We start from the raw sequence: 25,561 nt of genomic DNA, 5'->3' as shown, positions 1-25,561 counted from the left end.
CCGTCTTTTGTCCAGTGTCCATTCTAGGTCCGGAAACGGTACTTTTTTGAGCATTGACCCCAGTAGAAGGTCTGCTGCTGTGAATTTTACACCTCTCCCGCTTAGCGGAGAGTGGGGTGTGGTAGAGCACATCTCCCTGAAAACGTGGGTATGTCCAGATAGTTGCCTCGCGGAGCCGTCTTTTGTCCAGTGTCCACTTTATAAAGTCCATGCACTCCAGTGAATAGCATTTATCCATTTAGATAACTTTATTATTATTATTATTATTATTATTATTATTTAATTACTTATTTTTACACAGAAACATAATGTGTGTCTTATAGCATCATTTAAATGCTTAATTTGTAGTTTTAATGTGCAAATTAAACTTTTTTCAATACTCTAGAGGGTACTCTTATTTTGAAGAGATCGTCCAGCGGACGTCTTAGATTAGCTCACTAGACAGTGCCACCACAGGCTCACACCACACCGCAGCAGGCAGCAGCAGCAGTGCAGCCTGGAGAGACAAGACAGAGAAGTAACGCGCATTCCGATCTGATCCAAGTAAAGAGCAATACTACAGGAAATCGTCTGAAAGAACGATTACAACACAGGACGGTGAGTCTAGGCTACACCATTTGAACGCTCGTGTGTTATCTTCCTGCTTCTTGATCACGCCTTATTTCACGAGTTTAGTTTTGAGACGTTTCCTCTTTCGCAAAAAACGAAACCGGTTTTTTTGTTCGCTCTTCTCGGAGCTAACACACAGCGGAGGTACAGCGGAGGGTGAGGACGGTTGTTTTTTGTTTGTTTTGTAGCTGGGTTTGTCTACAGAAAAGCGATTATATTACATAACCTTTATTCAACCGGTCTTATATTTAACTACACGCGCAACTGAGATGGAACATCTATTGTTTGTTGCCTTTACGATGTAACGTATACATCGTAAAGGCAAGGCGTTGTCCCTATACTGGGCCTCCAATCTGCAAACTCACTGATGAACAATGAGTCGCCACCATTTTGAGCTTGCAGATCGCTTATTTTTTTGGGCGAGCGACACCGTTTCCATTTCGTTTTGTTGACGTTGTTTTTACATAGTTATTGGCGTTTATAGGGTAGCTCTAGTCTGGACCATAGCGTTATAACTTATAAGGACATTCTTTAACGTTATGGGCCATTAGGCTATACGATTGATTGATTTCTTTATTTAAGTGTCGTGCTTTCGAAGAAGCCCAGCCCATATGGGCTTTATAATACAGGACACTTTTTTACAGTTTACATAAACAGTGGCAATGATACTACTACAATGCTAATTAATCTGATACTGTTGAACATGTACTTGTGAGTTATTGCCTAAATGTTGCTTGTATTGCAGTCTGCGAAACAGAAAATGAAACTTGTGACTTGTCTGCAATTTGCAGAAAAAGTTTCATTTTCTGTTTCGTGTTGCCTACAACTTTGGCTATGAGCTATAGGTATCGGGAGAACTCGGCCCAGCTTTCCGACTCGCCACGTTTTAGTGCATTTTTGTTTTGGCCTACTTCACCTTCATTTAATTGCATGGGAGAGGGGGAGAGAGAGAGGTTGTTTAGAGTTTACACTAGACTCTCTGTGCTGTGGTCTGAACCCGGAAAATTCGCTGCTCGTTTAAACGCATTGTAATAAAATAAAAAACATAGGCTACCTCAATTCAACTAACGTTTCGAACGCTATTTTGTTCCGATCCATACAGGAATTAGAAGGTTAATACTTTATGTATTTGAGTGTGTATTTTATTTTTACTAGCAGACTAAAGTGAGCTGCCTGGCAGTCTGTGCACATAACCGAGCCGAGGAAGCCACTGAGCCAGACGAGAGGTTGTTTAGAGTTTACACTATATATAGAGAAAGTAGGAATGCTAAACGTTTAAACACCAAAGTACCGAAACAATGTAGGCTATAGGCCACCAGGCCTACTTATCTGAGCTATACGGCCATGTAACTTTTAACGAATACAATGTCATTTTGTTCAATCTGTATGGTAGAGTATGTTAGTACAATATAAACAATATAGACATTTAGACCAGTGGTTCCCAAACTTTCCATGTCAAGGACCCCCAAATTGACACTAGTTTGAAAAGATATGCCAGGGACCCCCATAAGAGAATATTTTCACGGCTCTAGCAGTGATTCTCAACCCGTTTAATTTCAAGGACCCCCAGTTTGACATGCATTAGGGTACGGACCCCCCATTTAATGGCATTTCTATCTCTGCGACCCTCAATTTATATTGTAAAATCAATGTTAATTTAACTCTGAGCGTGTACAAACGGGTCTATTTGGTTCCATTTATACGCTCTCAGAGTTACAGAACCATAAGGGTCCATTTGGTTCCTAATTATCATTTAGCTGGGGACTCCCTGGAACTCTCTCAAGTACCCCTAGGGGTCCCCGGACCCCACTTTGGGAACCACTGCTTTAGGCCATGTCAAAGGTCATATCTCTCACCTAGATACAGGGTCTGACACATTTTGACCTGAAGCTCTAATGGCTCAATGGTATAAAAACATGTCAGCACTTTCACAGGAAACCGGGTTCAAATCCCGGAAGGGGAAAGTAGCTTTAACCCATTTTGGGTGGGAACCCCTTTTGGTGTTTTAAACATTATGTTATAATAGCTATTGAAAAATAGCAGATCTACAAGCTCATAGCGCGCCGAAAAATCGTGAAAATATTTATTTCAGAAAACTGGATGATTTAGAAGATAAATCATTAATAAAAAAAATAAAATAAAATTTTAAATTTAGACGTCTTTATGGGTTAAAGGGGAATTCCACTCATTTTCAACATTTAGCATTTTGTCATTAATATACTTCAGAGCTGAAGGGCTGTAAAGTTCCCCCATTCTGTGTTTTCTAGACCTGGAGACCTGGAAAAAAATGGTGAGACAACTCTTGAAGATGACATCAACAGCTCTAAGGTATAAAACCCAATAAAACACTTTCAAAGTGTTTTATTGTATTTGTGCAACATACCGGTAGTCATTATTTTGAATAAACGTATAATCATTATATATATATATATATATATATATATATATATATCGTATCGTGGGCTCTGTATCGTGATACATATCTATCGTGAGATTGTAAGCAATATCCACCCCCTAATCAATACAGCATGGAATTGTGGACAACGGAAATAAATTATTCTAGGTCTTGGGTCTGAGAGGCTCATAATGTCATCAAATGGTGGTCCGTGGTTCAAATGCAGAATAAATAATGGACATATATGTATATATATATATATATATATATGAAACAAGGTTGAAAACCACTTGTCTATGAGAGGGTATATGAAGAAAAAAGTGTACTGTCCGCACACGATATGGTTCTGCTGGAGGGGCGAAACGTTGTTGTATTTATAGGTTGAAATAAAAAAGACGGGGAGCAGAACTATATATCGTGTGTGTGTGGACATTCCACTTTCTTTCTTCATTCAGTCATTTCTTTGGGTCCAGCACCGTATTCTGAAACTGGGATGTGCATATCGTTTTCCTTCTTTACATAGGGTGTAATGGCACTCCGTCTAAATGTTCTTAAAAATGTACCACTTGGTGGAGTAGACCTCACGAAAACACAAAACAGTTGTTGTACGCAAACGACAGGACAAAAATGACTTTTCATAAAAAGGTTTTACTGAGAAAAAAACACCAAAAGTTACAGAGTCCAATGTATGGTCAAACAACTGTGTTGCTTCCTTCTATGTCTGACTCCAACTGACTACAATACTGTGACATCAAATAGAAATACACACAGGTGCCTCAAATTGGCTCCCATCAACATCAAAGGACAATATTGGCTCCCATCAACCTCAAAGGATAATTAGGTCACACTCGGGTCAGGTCAGCTAGACCTTTGTAAACACACACATGACACTCATGAGATGCAATCAAATAACCAGCATAGCTTTTTAACCTTTTTTAACCAAAATAATTATTAATCTTAAAGCGCAAATAACATGCATTTTAAAACTACTTTTAATATTTAATAATCATATTGTCTATGTCCCTCAAAGTTATTTCTAATGGTTTGAGCCTCAATCACCACTCTGATATAACCAGGCCTTGTCAATTCTTTCTGGACTTTGAAAGCAGTTTTAGCTGCAGTACCACACTGTCCTGAGGTGGAGAGGTATCATATGTGCTGATATGCAGATTATTTAATATTTGAGTCATTATAATACTCATGCTAGATAAAACCAGGCTTGTTTCCATTCCATGCCAGCTTGGAAAATCAACAATGGTGGACATTGTAAACAAAGTGGAAATGCAAATTTGCAACTGAAGACTGAAGAAAAGGAGGAATTAGACAAAGAAGGGTGACATTGATGACATCACGATGAGGCCAAAATCAGTCAAGCTGTTTCTGAGAGCAATTTCCATTAAAACACCCATATGACATGAAGGCCTGATTGTTCAAAATTGGTTATTTGTGGGGATAGAAAACACACATGGGAGCCCCAAAAACACAAAAGAAATTGAAAAAGTTGAATTTTATGTTATAGGTCCTGTTGGGGACAGGTTAGACAGCTTGATGGGTTGCTATGGTTACTATGGTCACGTGGTGTTGGGTGGTGTCAGACAGGTAGTAAAGGTAGTAAAGTCAGCTGTTCACTGGTGTCATTTCATGAATGGAAGGAGAGGGGGTGAACGACGGGGAAGTCCAACTTTGCTGACCGCTTTACAAACGCAAACGCCATGCTGCTATCTGTATAAGATTCTGCACAACGCACTTTGTTACGATGTTTTAATATAACTTTAATAAATGAATAAAAACGGAGTACACTGGAGAAGTGAGTCCTTGGCATGCAGCGCGTCTGGCAGTACATTTCCCCGCTTTTAGCCTCTCGGTGGCTTAATAAGTTCGTCGCCACCTACATTGTCAGCAAATAGTGACACAAATGGAACGATTAGAGCCATGGAAGGACCCGACAAGTCACACGTTGACGCAGAGCAAACGAGCCACGCAAACAATTGAATGAACACAGCTGAATGAACACAGCCACGGACACACACAACCGGACCCGAGCACTTCAAATGACAAGCGGTAATGTAACCCTGTCGCGTTCTGCTGTTGAACTAAAGTTGGATCAGTTTGAGCGGGTTATGCCGCTGAGTGGAAACTGGAAACTGACATTGTCTTTGTGATGCGCTGTGGATGCAATTGTGCGCCCGCCGGGCTAAACTGTATCGTGTGCGTGACAATTAACGTGCATTGTTCTCTGAGCGATCGCCGATCGCTGTGACTGTTTTCATGTGGCTGGCTTTGCATTGGATTCTCATTGTGTAATTTGCTTGCACATTCAAAATGAGTGTAACGAAAGTGGGATCAAATGTTGGAAAACAGGACATGGAAAAAAGGAAAATGAATCTCTCTGGAAAGGCTCTTGCAAATAAAATCGAATCAATCCAAAGGGAACACAAAAGGAAAGTGAATGAAATAAAGGCTCTGATGACCTCCATCAAAGAGCTCATGAAAAATGCCAAAAACGTTTCACTGGTTAAAGAACAACTTGATGCTTTGACGCAATTGTCTCACATTTCTAATGAACTATATGTTTCTCAAATAACTCTTATTCCACACGATGAACAAGGAAAACAAAATGAATGGTTCTCAAATGTTAACAAATATAAAGATGGTCTCACTGAGGATGTTTATGCCTGGTTCTCACAAATTATAGGACCCCAAAATAAACCTCAGCTAGAGGCTCAGTGCAGGCCTATTGAAAGGCCTATGCAGCATGAGGCTGCTGAGGAGGAAAATGGAGATCATGGATACGTGGAAAATGTGGACGTGACTTTGCCCCAGTCAAATCATGTTCATGATGCTCAGGAGGATGTTAGGCCATGGGACAGCATATCAAACGCAAACAGCGAGAGTCACGGTTCAAAGGTGTCCTCCACTGCATCACAATGTGTCATGGTTGAGGCTGAAATGGCGGGTTTAGTGGCTCGGCAAAGGTTGCTTGCACAAAAACATGCTCTTGAAGAACAGGAAGCTCAACTAAGAAAACGAAAGGAACAATTTCAGCTTGAAGCAGACATAGCCGAATCAGCTGCAAAATTAAATGTTTTGAGAACCTCTGGGTCTGGAGTAGGAAGTGCTGCTTCTCAGAAATTGGACGGAATGGAATCCTACTTCGAAAGTGGCCTCAATATTAATACAGAGGCATTATCACACAAGGATGGGATAGGAAGAGGACAACCTACAGTTGTTGGAGGGGACACAAGGCCACAGGAAAGACAACATGATGGAGTCAAACATCTACAGAGGCCCTCAGCGCCCGCACAGGCACGGAGCATGGCCCCAGAGGCTAGAGACATACATACTTCTAGGAACACCACCAGTGAACAGAACAACATGACGGCCATAATGCAAAACCAAAATGAGATAACTTCAATGTTGGTGCATCAGCAATGCATTGCTTCACTACCTAAAAGAGAGATCCAACTGTTTGATGGCGATCCTCTGCAGTACCATGGTTTTATACAGTCATTTGAACAGACCATAGAAAGGAGGGCTGACAACGCTGTCGATCTCTTGCACTATCTAGAGCAATTCACTAGGGGGCAGCCTCAACAGCTAGTCAGAAGTTGTCAACACATGACTGATGGCACTGGATACGCTACAGCAAAGGCTTTGCTCCAAGAACATTTTGGAAATGAACACGTCATAGCATCTGCTTATATGGATAGAATCTTCTCATGGCCAGCAATTAAGTCTGAGGATGGTAAAGCCCTACAAGCATACAGCCTATTCTTGCGAGGCTGTTGCAATGCCATGAAAAATGTGTGCAGCCTATGTGACTTGAATACATCTGCAAACATGCTCTCTGTGATTAAGAAGCTGCCCTACGAGTTAAGAGACAAGTGGAGAACAGAAGCATGTAACATCCAGGAAAGGCATCACAAACAAGCTTTGTTTGCTGATATTGTAACTTTTACTGAGCGACAGGCGAGAATCGCTACAGACCCTGTATTCGGAGACATACAAGATGCTCCAATGATGGGGGCTTTCAAGGAAACTGGCAGGGCTAAACCTGTGCCCCATTTCCAGGCAAGAGGGAGCAGTTTTGCCACAACATTATCTACTGTTGAAAGAGACATTCATTTGAAACACGAAGCCAAAGATGGACCCGAGAAGACTTGTCTTTTCTGCAAGAATAGTGCACATGCACTGGAGTCATGTGTTTTATTGGAGGGGAGAGCTCACAGTGAGAAGATGGAGTTCCTGAAGAAGAATGGAGTCTGCTTTGGTTGCTTGTGCGCTGCAGGGCACATCAGCAGACTGTGTACGAAACGTCTGTCTTGCAAGACATGTGGTGCACGGCACCCCACCTTACTCCACATCCACCCTGAGAATGGAGATGCAGAGGAGGTCAGGAATGACTCAGACAGAGCAGTGGTTGAAGTCCATACCGGTGGTCTTACTGGGGCCGGTGATAGAAATTGTAAGCTTGCCATCGTACCAGTTAAGGTGAAGGAAAAGGGAGGTCAAAGGTCAGTGGAAACGTATGCCTTTCTAGACCCAGGGAGTACAGCGTCCTTCTGCACAATGGGTCTGATGGATAAACTGGGACTCTCAGGGAGGAAAACAAGGATTATTTTACGCACCATGGGCCAAGAAAGGGTGGTTGACAGTTGCATTGCATCTGACTTGGAAGTCGCTGGATTGGACAGTGACTGTTACTGCGAAATGCCTCAAACATTTGCACAACACCAAATGCCTGTTAATAGAAGTAACGTCCCACGGCAGCAAGATTTGGAAAAATGGCCTCACCTGAAGCACGTCTATCTGCCACAGATAAATGCAGACGTGGAGATGCTGATTGGCTTGAATGTTCCTAGAGTCTTGGAACCACTGGAAGTCATCCGAGGTGTGAATGGAGGACCATATGCAGTAAAGACTATGCTCGGATGGACTGTAAATGGATCACTTGGAGGAGATGGCAGTGATGAACCTATGACCCAACCTGCCATCAGCATTAACAGAATCTCTGCTGTCACTCTTGATGAACTCTGGAACCAGCAATTTAAGTCAGAATTCCCTGAAAACAACCAGGATGAACTGCTGGAATTTCTGGAAATTGCTAACAAGACAGTGGAGCTGGTTGGATCATTACTGAAGACCATGGAGCAAACGCCTGCATTTGAGGAAGCTCGACAGCCGCAGCTGGATGCCCTAACCCAGCAGCACCTTACTACTCTGGGGGACCCCAAAGAAACACATAGAGCAGAGGTGCTGAGCATCCTGAAAGAGAGAGATCTAGGACTCCAGGCACATGTGGAAGACACAAACCAGAAACCCTCGGAGAGACTGTACATAAAGCAGACTGAGTTGGAGACACTCTCTGCTGAACTGGCCGAGGTGTTGAGCAGTAAGCAGCTTCTGGAGATGAATCTCAAGATTCTTCAGATTCATGAGCATTCACAAGGCGGACTGGAGAAAGCTGTGGAGAAGGAACTCTCTGAGAAACAAAACTCTCACACTGGAGAACTGCATAATAAGCAGTTACAGAAGCCACTCGACGATCAAAAGTCTGCCCAGGAGAGCACCGTAAAGGACATAGAGCCGGTGAAGTGGAAAGCGCAGGAACGACAGAAATGGACGAAGATCAAGCAGAACTTCCTAACTTAATTCATGCCAGACAGGAATGGACTTGTGTGACAGGTTCGGATTAAGACCCGGACCAGCTTCTCTGCAGATCTGCCCTCTTCAGGAGTTGTGAGGGCGTCGCTTCTTTCCATGGATTTGGATTACAAGTGACTTTTTCTTGACATTGGAATACTTTGACTTTTTCATGACTTCGGATTATTCGTGTTTTTGCGAGTTGCTCGATTCAAGACCTGCAATGGTCTACTGAACTAGGAACTCAATCGCAAAAAAGGACAAACGGTTGGAGAAAGAATGTAATGTGTTTTTCTATATGAATTAATGCCTTGATAATTATTACTGTGTATTTATGTGTAATAATTAGGGGCCGGAATGTTGGGGACAGGTTAGACAGCTTGATGGGTTGCTATGGTTACTATGGTCACGTGGTGTTGGGTGGTGTCAGACAGGTAGTAAAGTCAGCTGTTCACTGGTGTCATTTCATGAATGGAAGGAGAGGGGGTGAACGACGGGGAAGTCCAACTTTGCTGACCGCTTTACAAACGCAAACGCCATGCTGCTATCTGTATAAGATTCTGCACAACGCACTTTGTTACGATGTTTTAATATAACTTTAATAAATGAATAAAAACGGAGTACACTGGAGAAGTGAGTCCTTGGCATGCAGCGCGTCTGGCAGTACATTTCCCCGCTTTTAGCCTCTCGGTGGCTTAATAAGTTCGTCGCCACCTACAGGTCCTTTAATCATGAATTCACTTAAACATAAACATTGACAATTGGCACCTACATAGGGTTTAACCCATTTTGGGGCGGGAACCCCTTTTGGTGTTAGCCTTATGTCATGCTTTAGCTATTGAAAAATAGCAGATCTACAAGCTCATAGCGCGCCACCGAGTGGCACGCTACGAGCTTGTAGGTCTGCTATTTTGAAAAATCGGAAGAACCACTGACATAGAAACGTAGCTTTTTCAGAAAACTGTCAGGATGTAGAAGAACATTTTTAGAATCTGATCTATATTCCATTCCGGTGGTCCATTCTGTCCCATCCAGGTCCATCATCATGCCAGAAAGCAGGCCTAACGGTGAACCGCACCATGTCTACAACCCGACCACGACCAAGGAAGAACCGGAAGAAAAGGAAGAAGAACCCGAGACTAAGCGCCTGACCCTGGCCGAGATCTTCGTTGTCCCTACGGAGATACTGTCCAGGCGGAGATGTGTGATCAAAGTGGCTGAAGTGGTACGTACTGAGTAGAAATGAGTGAGAGAAAAAAACCCATGACACCTTCTTTCTATGAGAATTTGCATTTACCTCAGTGGCGTAAAACGTGCACCTCCTTTTTTTTTTCCCCTTCCAGTGTTGTTCATGTCCCCTTATTATAAGCGACTTTAGGCTTGTTTTTCTGTATAGTTGCTTGTAAATACTGGTTTTTGGGAGGGGGTGGTGGGGGAGTCTCGTTTCTAAAGGGCAGTTGCTTATTTGTAACCTGACTCCACCACATTGCGACAGTATTGAGTTCACAAGTTGCCTCCTCCTACCGGCATCTGGTCTCTCTCAAGCAGAAACGATGAATGGGGGGGGGGGGATTAGTGTGTCATTTTGGGGGTCCTTGACATGAAAAGTTTTCTGAAAAACCCCATGTTTCTATATCGGTGGTTCTCAAATATTTTCATGTCAAGGACCCCCAAGATTATATGTATTTGACCGCCGACCCCCATCTGAAAATATGTAGTTCCAGGGACCCCCCTCCTCTCCTTTCTCTCTCTCTCTCATATTAGCAGGCAACAGTGCAGCACTAATACTATCTCTTCCTCTCCGTTTCTGGCACAACAGCGCCCCTACTGGTAGTCAGTCATACTGGTGCTCATGAACACATACATAGGTGAACCAACACATAGGTGAACACGGACATAATCCACAAAACAAACGTTTTTTTATTTTTATTGTTGACCTATTTCTAAAATATTAGCGTGACTTTCGTTCAACTTTGACCCCTCCATCACATGGAACTATTTTTTGGGCGTATTGATATGGACACAAAAAACATGTGTGATAGAGAGGTAAAAAAACAACGAAAGTTGCACTAATATTTTAGAAATAGGTCAACAATACAAATAACGTTAGTTTTGTGGATTAATTTACCTTTACTGCGTGGCCCCCAGTGCCCCCCACAAAATGACCGGAACTGCTTGATATTTCACCAAAACCAGAGCAGAACTCCCACCACGGGACTCTGGCAATCAATTCATACAGTTTTAACCACGACATTAATGGCAAGTATTTCTTTTCATACAACTTAAGTTCAAAAAATCTTAACTATCCCTTTAACGGAAAACACATCCAGTCTGCAAGTACCTTTACTGGGGGGGAAAGAAATCATTGAATTCTGTTTTTACTTTGTGAAAGGTTTTAGCTTTATTGGAAATAATAATTGTGTCGCAATGTACCAAACAAAAAGTAAGAGTGTTTGGGAACCAGGGTTTTAATGGAAGGTGGCATTCCACATTTTGGTGGCAGAGTTAGTAGAATGAGAATTTCGGAAATGTACCCATGATCAACAGTAATAGAGTACACTCACTGTAGGCTATTACAGTATCGTCTAATAGTCCAGGGCTGCACAATGTATCATTTCAGCATTTGGCATCGCATAGTGCACATTATGCAACAGTCCCCCTGCAAAGGGTGCATTGTACTGTAGCTATCTACGGCAAATTGAGTTAGTCAATCACATGGTACTATAAGACAATTGTACTTGTTCCTTCCTAGAAAAGGAAATCTTGCAAGGTTCTCGTTTAATTCATCATGACTAATCTGGAAGGAAAACTGGGGATCAATCAAGTCAACTTAATTGAAGTGACACAGATGCCAAAAATACGTTTTTAATATATTTAAATTAAATATTATTTTAGGGGCATGTCATGTTGGTCTACCTGCAAGGCCTTTGTGATCTACTGGTAGATCGCAATCTATACCTTTTGGGCACCCCTGCAGTGTGGTGTCTCTTGGGACACCACACCTGATCTACAAGCTCCACACAGGTCCAGAATGTTAGGAATGCTAGGGTTTTATGTGTGTGTGTGAAGGGGGGTGGGGGGGGGGGAAGCAGTCCTTTTGTGGTTTGTCGCTCGCTGACTCTGAGACAGTTTCTTTTCAGGAGATCAGAATATAGTAGCGGTTCCAATTCAATGAAGTTTAATTGGATAATACGTTGCATGCATTCTAAAAAATGTCTTCTACATCCTGACAGTTTTCTGAAAAAGCTATGTTTCTATGTCGGTCGATAAAAAAAAGAAAGAAAAAAAAGCAGATCTACAAGCTCATAGCGCGCCACTCGGTGGCGTGCTAAGAGCTTGTAGATCTGCTATTTTTTCAATAGCTAAAGCATAACGTAATGCTAACACCGAAAGGGTTTCCCGCCCCAAAATGGATTAAGTCACATAGCGGTGAAAGAAAACCCTGTTTTGGCTTTTGTGATTTTGTAAATAACGTGCGCTGTTCAGGTTGGGAAGTAGGATTGTTTACGAGGACACAAACAAGTGCGATGAGTTTACGGTCTGCACTCATTATCTCTCACCTCTCATCTGTTTTATCCTAAAGTTAGGACGTCACAACTGGCCTAGAGTCAGCTCTTATCTCTCACCTCGCAGGATGGGAAACAAACCATCCCTTGTCTGACGTTTAAAAACAAAATACAGTTTTCCCCTTGTATGATCAAACGACAAGGAACTGGCTGTTTCTGCAAGAAGCAGAGAGAAGCTCTGTCCGGGGGGTGAATCAAAGTGCAGATTAACCCATTTAGGCCTGACGTCAAAATTTAAAAAAAAATATTTTTTTAAATGTATTTTGCTCTGAAAAACCTCATGTTTCTATATCAGTGGTTCTCAATAGAATATATGAAATTGGCCACTGACCCCCCCCCCCCCCCCCCCCCCCCATCTGACAATGTGTTGTTTCAGGGACCACCTCCCAGAAGCAAAGATTTTAGTTAAAAACGTTCGCTCTGAAAGAGTATATATTCAAAGCTTTGCACCACATGTTTATGATTATTCAAAAATAGCAGACCTACAAGCTCGTGGCGCGCCACTCGGTGGCGCGCTATGAGCTTGTAGATCTGCTATTTTTCAATAGCAAAATTATAACATAATGTTTAAAACACCAAAAGGGGTTCCCGTGATGTCTTAGCTTCTCCACCCAGAGACAAATCTGTTGAGAAATGGAGAAGTGAAAGTGGGGGGGAAGTGAAAGTGAGGTTGGGTTCTGGTCAGTTGTGACTCTGACCGTTAACGTTCGCTGAGTCTGCGTTTTAACCCATTCTGGGCGGGATCCCCTTTTGGTGTTTTAAGCATTGTTATGCTTTAGCTGTTGAAAAATAGCAGATCTACAAGCTCATAGCGCGGCACCGAGTACCGCGGTACGAGCTTGTAGGTCTGCTATTTCTTTTTTTATCGTGAAAATGTGGCCAAATCTTTGAATATATATTATTTCACAGCGGACGTTTTGAACTCTTATCTGGAACTGGAACTACATAATTTCAGATGGGAGTCCACGGCCAAATACAGATAATTCTGGGGGACCTTGACATGAAAAAGGTTGAGAAGCACTGACATAGAAACATGGGGTTTTTCAGAAATCTGTCAGGATTTAGAAGACATTTGTAGAATCGATCTTGGGTCTAAACGGGTTAAACTCACTTTGCCACTCGATTTTTGCATGCTATGTCCTCTATTTTCAGCATGCAATCAAGTCTAAAATCAGGCATGATTACGACGCCATCAAGGCCAGCATTTTAGTAGACTGAATTGACTGTAGATTTAGTCGACTGAAATCTTCTGATATTTAGTCAACTGTCTAAAACTAGACTAAAAGTAAAACATTTCAGATATGACGTAACGGAATCTTATTCAAAAGACTAATATGACTCAAACTAAATCAAAGTACTGCTGTCAAAAGAGCAGGAGTCTGTCTCTCCTACACTGTCTCCCTCTCAGCTGTCCTGTCTGTCTCTCCTACACACTGTCTCCCTCTCAGCTGTCCTACTGTCTGTCTCTCTTATACACTGTCTCCCTCTCAGCTGTCTAGCTGTAACTAGGGATGCACCGATCCGATACTCGTATCGGAGATCGGTGCCGATCCAGGCTAAAATTCTAGATCGGGTATCGGATCGGTGGCCGATCCATTATCCGATCCGATTCGATAATTATGTGTAATTACAGTATGAAAACAACTCTACCTCTGTGACACAGCAGTGTAGTATTGACAGTATAACATGTGGAATGCAGCCAGGCTAGCCTGCGCACACATTAACCTGGTTTAATTGTTGCACAGTTATTTAATAAATAATTCAGTGCATTTATATCTGTGTTTGTTACATTTTGTTTTACAAAGTTGGGAAAGTAATGTTTAAGTCAAGCCTTGATGTTGCCTTACAGAAAATAATGATTCCAGACTCCACACAGTGAGGCATACAGCTTAATAGGTTATTACGTTTCTTTGTGGAGGGTATCGAATCGGTACTCTGTATCGGCAGATACTGGACCCCCATGTATCGAAATCGGTATCGAATGCCAAAAAGCCGGATCGGTGCATCCCTAGCTGTAACCCCACATACTGTAAACTATATAATTATGGAGTGTGCAAGTACTTTCGCATCAATGTGTAAAATGCAGCATGTGTGTGCGTGTGTGCATGCTTGTGCATGTGTGACGGAGTGTGTGGGTGTGTGTGTGACTGACTGGGCATGTTTGTCTACCCGCGCCGTCACAAACTGTCACAAGCCACCGAACGGTAACCCAAGACTGAAACGTGTGCTGCTTTTTTAACCCGTTTAGACAAAATGTCTTCTGAATCCTGACAGTTTTCAGGGGGGGGGGAAAACTGTTTGTCAAAGGTTTTCATGTCGAGGTGTGAGGTGTGTTATTACAATTAAAATAAAAAGTACATGAACCTGTGGACTTGGCGCCCTCTACCGATATTGACATCGGACTTCTGTGCTCTATTGGAGAGACACACATATATATATATATATATGTAGCTTTAAATGAAAGACGTTTCTTTTATGTCTATCTCAGCATGTGTACTGTTGTTGTTGTGTCTCAGTCAGTGTGGTGCGAGTAGCTCTGCTACCCACCTCTCTCCATTTTAGACCTGAGGTCGATTCTACAAATGTCTTCTAAATCCTGACAGTTTTCGAAATACCCCTATGTTTCTATGTCAGTGGATAGATAGATAGATAGAATACTTTATTGGCAGTTTAAGAAAATTACAGAAAATGACATCATTTAAAAAAAACGCCAAATGGACTTAGACACAAAAAAGCCTTCGCTTGTTTCCATTGTGGTCCACTTTGTAACATGAAACTATACACATACATACTGTACAGACAAAACAACCATGGAACATATAATAAATAATCCTTATATATATATATATATATATATATATATATATATAAGGCTGGGAGCTATATACATAGGACAAGAGGTACCCTGAGAGAATGGTCCTGAGCATGGGAGATGGGCTATCCAGGGTCGGAAGCTGACCAGTTAGTGTGTAGAAGGAATAGGGCTCTGTCACTATTTCAATATAAATCATGACATCAGAGTTAAAAACCACAAAATGCAGCTTGAGTGTTTTTACTGCATAATTGTCATGTTGTGTTCTAAAGCGTCTTTCATGTCTGTCCAATTATTTCTTACATTTTATAACGGTACATCCTGGCGCGCACACAGTAGATGGAATTGAAACACACACACACACTGGCAACTTCTCTCAGAGGAATGCTGTGTTGTATTCAAGTGTCGGGCGCACAAACAAACCAGCCTTTCTCTGTTTTCCCCCCAAATGAATACACACAAAGCATATACGAGTAAAATAAAACACGAGCCAAAAGAAGTCGATCACAAACTCGTGCTCCTGTGGTATCTTATTATACAAGACTAAACCTGCGCGTCACATTAGCTCAGCATTGGGCAGGATTGCTGTTTAGCAACACTGCTGCAGACCAGTGTTGTTTTTGGCAGAAAATTTCTATTTTAGTTTTAGTCATAGTCTCTTGAATAGTTTTCACTTAGTTTTAGTCACCTGGAATGTTCTAGTGTTAGTCTAGTTTACTAAGACTAGTTTACTAGACTAAATGTCATACGATTTTAGTCGACTAAATCTACTGTTGATTTAGTCGACTAAAATGTGTTTTGACAGCCCTTGATGTCGTTGTAATAACATATTTTACTAGATTCTAGATAACATGCATCAATCACTCCTGTGGTATAGATGGCATTCATATAACAATCATTGTGATATTGATTAGTCTAATGTATTATTAGTAGATGGAATTTGTGATGGCACCCTCTCTGCCAGGAGGACTGTGTGTGCGTGTGTGTGATGGCTATAGACTAAAGTCCATGTAAGGATTGACCACCTGTGTGTACTTCTCCTACTAGTTGTGTGTGTGTGTGTGTGTGTGTGTGTGTCGGGGGGGGGGGGGGGGGGGGGGTTCTATGTGGGTGCTGGGGGTGGAAGCTCTGCAGAGTCTCTCTGTTAACCCCTTTCGGTGTTTGAAGCGTTGTTATACCTTGGCTGTTGAAAAAATAGCAGATCTACAAGCTCATAGCGCGGCACCCAGTGCCACACTATGAGCTTGTAGATCTGGTATATTAGAAAACTTGAAATCTTTGAATATCTGTTCTTCCAGAGCGTCGTTAAAAATGTAACATTTCCTGTCATTCTCTCTGTTCTTGGCTTGCTGTGGAGGCAGTGGAACTGGAAGTTCTGGAACGTACGTGTGTGTGTGTGTGCGCGCACGAGCACACTAACACCGATACACACCGTGTCGTTTCTCACACACACAGCCGTTAACACAACATGCACACCGACAACCGACCTAGTAACACGCACAGAACAACAAAAGTTGGTTTGCTGTGTGCGCGCACGCTCTCCATGGGGAAGCAGCCAGGTTATGAACACCCATTTGCAGACACAACCCCCTCTCTCCCTCTCACACACACAGTAACACACACAGGTTAGTGCCTTGCATTGTTTCCTCTGCCATCGGTGTGTGACTGTAATGCCCAATCTACTGTATGTAAAGCGCCATATAAATGCACCATTTACACACACACACACACACACTACTGTCTGTTTAGTCACCTAACACAGTGATTCCCAACCTGTGGCCTGTGTGCCACGGCACTTTAGTGTGCCATTTTGAAATGGCCAGGTGTGCCGTTTGATTTGAACAAAAGTAGCCTCGGAAACCCAGACGTTTTTAATTCCAGGAAGAAAAGTAACCCCGACGGCAGACCCTCCCCCGATAGCAATATATACTGGGCTGCCTGCGGTTGTTGTTGCCCCTCCCCACCAGTCTAACGACCCTCGGCCATAGAAATGCTAATGTTAGCTTTGTTTACACATCACCTACTCTCCTGAAACACAGCAATACCTCTGTGCGTTCCAGCCTGCTTTTTGCTGTTGTCTTTTAAGCTGACCTACAAGCCCACACTGTGTTGCAAAAGCGGCAGTGATGGGCTTACAAATCGCCAGGGCGGAGCTACATACAGCTCAACTCCACCACTGCATGTGGAGAAGTAACGGCAGACGAGTGAGAGACGACACAAGAGAGAAGCAGAGTAGCCACTAGCAGCCAGGTGCCGGGTCCTTCACGTTTCAGAATAACGTTCGCTGTTGTCATACCGTAAATGTATAATGCGTTTCTCAAACGTAACTTTCAAGTGAACTTCATGGGAACTTTAGGGAGAAGTATTTCTTGCCTGACTGCCGTTTACAAACATATGTGTCCCAGTCCAGTGATTTCAACCACAAGTCGCCAATACTTTAACTTCACAATTGAATAAAATACATTCTTTTTTTTTTGTGGTGGTTTTCGTTTTTAGCCACATTAACACAGTTGGAATGTTAAAGAATGTTTTTATTCCATCAGAAAGTCGTTTTAGTGTCATTAAGTCGTTCTAATTGCTTAAACATGTCACTATGTGTAATGTTTTAACGATTGGATTAACCATTGCTAACAAATGCTAACCAGAAAATAGAGCTTTCCTCTTAAAGTATGCAAATTCCGCTAAAATTCCGCTTTTTGTACACAATCGTTTTTGAAGATAATACTAGTCTTTTACTAACTGGCTAACAGAAATAGCAGAGAAAGAAGTATTAACCATCGTATTTTGTAAAAAGTGTGTTTATTTCCGGTCCGCCTAAAGCTAATGTTCCAGATGGGGGCACTGGTGAATCAGAACAATGGAACATGTTGAAATGGCTTCCTGTTTCCAATAGCAGAAGAAGAACACAATGTAAACATTGTAACATTATGTCACCATAACGTGGCTATTATTAGTTACTTTGGAATGTACCTGCCATGAAAATTAAGGTCATAATAACGCAGATCACATCGATATGTAATATAGCGCGATATGTACTTGTTTTAGCTACAGGATTGATATCAATATAATGCTAAACGTAAGCTAAAAAGCTATCGCGGGGTTGCCAGGTTCTGAGAAATAAGCAACCCGGTATATGAAAACAAGACCACAATAAGCTAAAATAGCCGATCTACAACAATACAAATCTTGTCCCTGGAGACAAATAATAATAACGGGCTAATATAGCTATTTTATTTGTAGGCTACTCATCTGGAACATTTACATAGGCCTGATCTACAACAATACAAATCTTGTCCCTGGAGACAAATAATAATAACAGGCTAATATAGCTATTTTATTTGTAGGCTACTCATCTGGAAAATTTACATAGGCCTGATCTAATAAGGGTCCACTTGGTTACCAACTCTCCATAATCAACTACACTTTAAAAACAAGCCCAAATAATCAACTACACTTTCTTTTTTGTCAAATACATTTTTAGTAACGGGTTATAAATTATTATAAAATTGGTACAGTAGGCCTATGCATTATTTTTCTTTAGAAACAAGGCCAACTAATTATAATAAGCAGACATGGGAACACTGCTGGTTGAATAATGGAGGAATGAAGGGAAAACAGCGCCCCCTAAAGTCATAGATCACTGCTGAAATCTTTGAAGGGGGAATGCTCTAATTTGGGAATTCTGGTTCAACAAGTTTCAAATGGTCATATCTTCTTTATTTTCCCCCCAATTCCAATGAGCAATACATCATATGAAAGGTTACAGTGTGCAGTTTCATAATATGTAAAGAACTGAAAAATGACCATGGCCCCCTTGTATATTAAACCACTGGCACTGGTCACATTATGTGTGATTCAGCGTGTCCAGATTGCGACTGACACGGGCACACACAACACTGCACACACAGAAAGTAACTTTCTGACTTTGTCTATGTGCACTGCATGTACTCAAACTTTGTTGACCATGCGTGACGTGATGAAAGCAGTTAGCAATTGTATTCGCATTGGTAGGTCAGGAAATAAAATATATAGGCCTAAATATTTAAAATATATTTGTTAAATATATAGAACTTGCCATCTTGTGTATATGAGAACAAATGTGATGTTCTGGTTTCAAATACATTGTAGCAGCTGTGTGGTGGTGGTGTGTGTGTGTGTGTGTGTGTGTGTGTGTGTGTGTGTGTGTGTGTGGAAAAAGTGTATATATACACACACACACACAACCCCCACACGCCCCGTATATGTAGGTGTGCCCTGGCAGAAAAAAGGTTGGGAAAACTGACTTAACACACTAGGTTGTTAATAGAATATAACGCATACACACACTTATCAATTTATTATATTATAAGCACTTTGCTGCATTTCTTAACCACTTTGAAAGGTGTGCATTGTTTGTCTCCTTATTGGATAATCCAACCCGACACTGTATTCATTGATGCTCTTTATTTCTGACCTGAGATCAGATTCATACGAGGTTTCCACTGGACACGCACTGGTCTGATTAACCCATTCTGACCTGAGATCAGATTCAAAAAATGTCAGTCGTTCTTCGATTTTTCAAAAATAGCAGACCTACAAGCCATCTGCTTGTACATCTGCTATTTTTCAATAGCTAAAGCATGACATGATGCTAACACCAAAATGGGTTCCCGTTCAGAATGGGTTAACATGATATTCTGTGTTGTTCCAGTGACACCCCCCCCCCCCCCACCCCCCCGAAGCAAAGATTTGAGTTAAAAAATGTTTGCTCTGAAGGAATATAAAGTCAAAGACTTAGAAAATACATTTACAAAAAATAGCAGATCTACAGGCTCGTAAGCGCGTCACTCGGTGCCACGCTATGAGCTTGTATAGATCTCATGAGCTTGTAGATCTCATGTCGATGAAGTTTATCCCTCCTCGGATCCCGTCCTTCCTGAGGTGACGACCGGCTCTATGAACTGTATGACAATAACGTTGAGGTCTGTCCGGTGCTCTCCCCAGCTCCTGTCCTTCCAGCTGTATGAACTGTATATGTCAATAACGTTGAGGTCTGTCCGGTGCTCTCCCCAGCTCCTGTCCTTCCAGCTGTATGAACTGTATATGACAATAACGTTGAGGTCTGTCCGGTGCTCTCCCCAGCTCCTGTCCTTCCAGCTGTATGAACTGTGTGTATATATATATATATATATATATATATATATATGACAATAACAATGCTCTCCCAATGCAGCTCATGTCCTTCCTGACCTTCGTGCTGGAGGAGATTGTGACCACCTGCAACAACTGCCTGCCGCTCTACTTCTTCGAGTTTGCCAGCTGTTCGGCCTTCCTCTTCACACTGCTGCTCCTCATCTGCCTCGGCACCATCCTGCACACCAAAGTTAGGATGACAGTGAACATCTGGGCCAAAGTGGTACGACCTCCGACCTCTCTCTGTGTGTGTGTGTGTGTGTGTAGCCCAAGGTTAATTAAATGAGGTTAGGAAGCGAAGACCGTACGGTGGACTCCATGTTGCTCCCCTGGATGGAAAGAAACATGCGCAATTGAGACCAAGGAAGCTGAACGGAACGCGGAAGTGTTGGCTGCATATAGCCCATTGCGCATGTTTCTTTCCTTCCAGGGAGCAACATGGAGTCCACCGTATGGTCTTCCCTTCCTAACCTTATTTAATTAACCTTGGTGTAGCCTGGGAAGCATTCCTTTTTCGGGGTTTCGGGTCCGGTCGGGAGCGGACGATATCATTACGTCATGTTGTTGCAGTCATTGTTTTGTAGTCATCAGGATGATATTGTTATGTCATGTTGTAGTCATTTTGTAGTCATCAGGCCGAAAGCATCAAACCGGTTTTTTTCCCCCAATAAAAGAAGCAGGCTACGAGAGAACGATTCACGCTCTTTTTTTTTTATTATTTATTTTTATTGTTGTTCTTCCGGTTTGACGGAAAGGAAGTTCCAGATTGATGGTTCCGTGCGTGCGTGCAGGACTATGCTCACTAGTTGCGGCCATTTTCAGGTTCCACCGATCGGTCCGATTCCCATTATTATTATTTTTCCATAGAGATCAATTATTTTAAGCTTGAATCATTACGATAAAACTTTTGATTATCTGGGGGGGGGGGGGGGGGGGGGGGGGGTTTGTTTTGAGCATCTCTAGTCTGTGCCTATGTCTGCGGTTATAAATCCTCTAAATCGTAGACACAACCGGTAACAAAAATGGTTAATAGTTTGCGGTCGGACACGTTTGAAAAGAGTTTACTGTAAGTAATTAACGTTTTTGTGTGTTTTTTTCTTCTTTCCAGGACTTTGGGTACACGCTTGGGATGGCTGTTATGCTCGTGAGCGTCTCGCTGTGGTTCGCTATACAGAACGAAGGCACTGTCATGGAGCACGCTGCAGCGGTGAATATATATATATATACATTCAGATTAACCCAGTCTGACCTGAGATCAGATTCATACGAGGTTTCCACTGGACACACACACTGGTCTGATTAACCCATTCTGACCTGAGATCAGATTCTAAAAAAATGTCAGTCGTTCTTCGATAAATAAAAAAAATAGCAGACCTACAAGCTCATATCGCGCCACTCGGTGGCGCGATATGAGCTTGTAGATCTGCTATTTTTCAATAGCTAAAGCACGACATGATGCTAACACCAAAATGGGTTCCCGTTCAGAATGGGTTATCTGTCACATTCAGACATTTTCTGCCCTCCCCAGGTTGGCAGAAAAAGTGTAGCGCCCAGGATAACATTAGATCATTGACACTGGGTGATGAAAATGGGTTGCAAAATCGTGGGATTAAAAATAATAATACTACTAATAATAATAATAATGATGGACCTTGATATGACAAGGGTTGAAAGCCCACCGCTCTAGCCCATTCTGGATGGGAACCCCATTTGGTGTTTTCAGCCTTGTGTTATACTTTAGCGATTGGAAAAATAGCAGATCTACTACAAGCTCGTAGCTTGTAAATCTGCTGTTTTTGAAAGATCGTGACAATGTGTCTCAAATCTTTCAGAGTGAAGGCTTTTAACTCAAATCTTTGCTTCTGGGGGGGGGGGGGGGTCCCTGGAACAACGAAACGATGGGGGTCGGCGGCCAATTACATATAGTTTTTGGGTGTCCTTGACGTGAAAAACTTTGAGAACCACTGACGTAGAGACGTAGGGTTTTTTTCTGAAAACTTTCAGCATTTTGTAGAATCGTCCTCTGACCTCAGGTCTGAATGGGCTATAGTTATAGTAGGTGTGTGTGTGTGTGCGGTTTTATAATAATAACCCCTTGTGTTGTCTGTGCATCTCCCAGGCGTTTGGCTTCATGTCCGCCGTGGTGTTCCTCGTGGACTTCGTTGTGCTCGTCCGAACGCCAGACCATCCTTGGACGAAATGGGACCCGAAGGTTGTTAAGGAGGAGGAGGAGGGCGAGGAGGGCGAGGAGGGCGCAGAGGGCGCCGAAGGCGAGCCTGAAGCGCAGCGGCTGAACCCCCTGCCCAACGGCACCGGTGGCGAATGACATGATACACGCGCGCGCACGGCACAAGACACACGCACGGCACAAAGCTCACCCACACAACAACAAACACACACGCGTCTGCGCGCGCGCCCGGACCGCACACAACAACAACATGTACACACACAAACGTTCACGCTAAACATACACGTACGCACGCACGCACGCACGCACACGCACATACACACACACACGCACACACACACACACACATACAGTAGAACAGAATCCTGATAGAAGGTTCACCCTGTTACAGAACCTATAAGCGACGGAAACATGGCCTTGTTTGAATACCAGGGGGGCAAACATTCGCTGTAAATAGCCGATCTACAAACTTAATTGCAAAGGGTCATGTTTGTTTTGCGTCGCGAACTTGTAGATCGGCTATTTCTGTCAAAGACATTTTGGTGTAGAGAGGAATACTAACGGGCCATGTACAGAGCTCTGGGGGACCCCGTTTCAACTGAGCGCAATGGGGTTCGAGTGGTTTTCAAGTCCACTAACTACTATCGTGGACATGACAATCACTTTTTAATAGCTTTTCTTTTTTACATGACGTTTTTAAACTAAATGTAAAACAATCAATATTTTTTTACTATGCTGAGGTTTTGGAACGCTAATGCCATCTATTAGTGTAGGACAGCCAACAAATATAAATGTTATATTTTGCGTTATTTACATTCTCTCTCGGTTAAACGTGGCCCTGCTTTTACGTGGCAATACATTCCCATGATTGTTTGCATGAAGTGTGACTTCTCCCTTGCACATTCAATAGAGTTGACGGTTTAAACTGCATTTGAATACATCAGTATTCATACATCCATCCATCTTCAACCGCTTATCCGTAGTTTGAGTCGCGGGGGCAACGGCTCCACCAGAGAGCTCCAGACCTACCTCTCCCGAGCAACGTTAGTGACTTCCTCCTGGGGGGCTCCCGAGACATTCCAAGGCCAGTGAGTCGATGCGTTTCCTCCAACTGCGCCTTGGTCTGCCCCGGGGTCTCCTCCCAGTATTCATACATATACATGCATATATGACACCGAAACAGTGTCCAGTTGGGTGACAAGGGTCTTAAATAATTCAAAATTAATATATTGTTTAGGCCTTTAACTCATTGTTCACTAACCTTTGACTGTTATGATATTCACATAACAGTCTCCAGTACATATCTCAGTTAATATTCACATCATAACAGTCTCCAGTACATATCTCAGTTCATAATTATACTACCATAACTGTTTCCAGTACATATCCCAGTTCATATTCACATCATAACAGTCTCCACTCCAGTACTTATCTCAGTTCATATTCACATCATGACAGTATCCAGTACATATCCCATTTCATATTCACATAACAGTCTCCAGTACATATCTCAGTTCATAATTATAATACCATAACAGTCTCCACTCTCCAGTACATATCCCAGTTAATATTCACATAAGAGTCTCCCAGTTCACTACATTTGACTGACGGGTTCGTTCTGTGTTGTTGTTCAAAGCCACTCCCTCCTCTCACACGTAAACAAAAATACTTCTCAGATCTCTTCTTTTTGTATTAATCAGCTTTTTATTATTTGTGCCCGTGCCTTTGCGTGTGCTATGACGAGATAACCTATTCACTGTCTTCTATCAGAACATCCTGTTCATTTGAAACGGTTCTGTCCTGTCACATCAAAGCATATCTCTGTCGTGGAACATATAGTTTGCTTTGATACTCCAGCCACGTGTAATGACATGTACTTTCATATTGTCACATGTGTAAGCAGTTTTTTTTTATCAACAGTCAATACTGTATCGGCTAATCAATGATGCTTTGTAAAGGCTTAAGGAGAATTCTGGACTAGCGCTTGTCTCACCGTAATCTTTATTATATCCATTAACAAGTGGTAAGGCGGGAAAAAACAAAACGATAAAAAAATAAAACATTTCCTGCGCTCCGTAGCTCTGAGCATGACGGAGGCGTTTTTGCAGCAGTTTTCCTTTTACGACAGCCCATTTGGGAAATTATAAAAATAATAATTGCTGGAGAATTTAGTGATAAGCCGGAGCTGAGGTACGCTCGTCGCTCGGGATGGATATTTCTTTTTTAATTGTTTTGCCACTCATTAGATTACGGTAAAAAAAAAAGAGCGCTAGTCCGGACTTCTCCTTTAAACCTAAACAAGTCCATGCCTCTATAGAGGAACACATTCTAGGAATCTGGCTGTGCATCGTGTCTGTCTGTCTGTCCCAGTTCTATTCCCAAATATGGAGATGAGTGACGTCATATAGTATTGACATCATAAATTGCTCGGAAAGGAACATGAAGTTTGCCTTTATAACGTCCTGCTGTCCATGTAATGACATTTTTTCGTACAAGCTCCGCAATATCTATCAGCTTGTCCGGCGTTGGCTGTGTTGTTTTTATTGCGCTGAAGTTGGTCGCGTTTTCAGGTTTCGGTACCCAGCATTGGGTCTTTAGACAGATGGTGGATGGAAATTAAGCTCCACCCACCATGCGGCTGACTGCTGCGGGGGGGAAGCGTTTCCGGTAATCTGGCCGGAGCGGCATTCAGCCGCGTGGGTGGAGCTTCTTTTCCATCCACCAGCTATCTAAAAAGCCGGAAAAGACGCTGGCCAATAGAAGAAAACGTCCGCGGCTGTCGGCTCAGGTCTGGAAACGCTGTCTCTGTCCCTATCTCTCTCTTTAAGAAATCTTTAAAATATGTCTTACATTGCCAAAGCATACATATAACATAACACAAATGATTGCATTGCGCATACGGGGACATAACAAACATAAGGTGAATAACAAACGTCCTCTGTTTTCCGCATTGTTTTGTTCTGTGCGTGTTTTATGTTTTGTTTTGTTTTTTAGCTTGCTTGTTTTTATTTTTTGCAAAATGTCTGCCATGTTGTATGAATGAAACATGCTGTAACAAACCAGCCCGTGTTGAATCACGAGTCAAACCTCATTTCCTTTTTTTTTTATGAAGAAAACATTTACTTTAGTCTGTGTTGTCGTGTCATTTTGGCTGGCTGTGAACATTGAGCTTCTTC

General features: G+C 42.3%; 1 protein-coding gene across 1 annotated transcript; it reads left to right on the top strand.

Annotated features, from left to right (window-relative positions):
• Positions 1 to 710: 710 nt before the first annotated feature.
• On the top strand, positions 711 to 25,447 carry cmtm6 (CKLF-like MARVEL transmembrane domain containing 6). The gene is made up of 6 exons (XM_083761661.1): positions 711 to 765; positions 2,877 to 2,937; positions 9,683 to 9,872; positions 20,238 to 20,420; positions 21,306 to 21,404; positions 22,317 to 25,447. The coding sequence occupies exons 2-6, from the start codon at positions 2,897 to 2,899 to the stop codon at positions 22,521 to 22,523; spliced, it is 720 nt and encodes a 239-aa protein (XP_083617787.1). The 5' UTR covers positions 711 to 765; positions 2,877 to 2,896; the 3' UTR covers positions 22,524 to 25,447.
• Positions 25,448 to 25,561: the final 114 nt, after the last annotated feature.

Source organism: Protomyctophum parallelum (genome assembly GCF_964188405.1).
Source record: "Protomyctophum parallelum genome assembly, chromosome: 3".
Lineage (NCBI taxonomy): Eukaryota > Metazoa > Chordata > Actinopteri > Myctophiformes > Myctophidae > Protomyctophum > Protomyctophum parallelum.
This window is presented reverse-complemented; position numbering and strand designations above follow the sequence as displayed.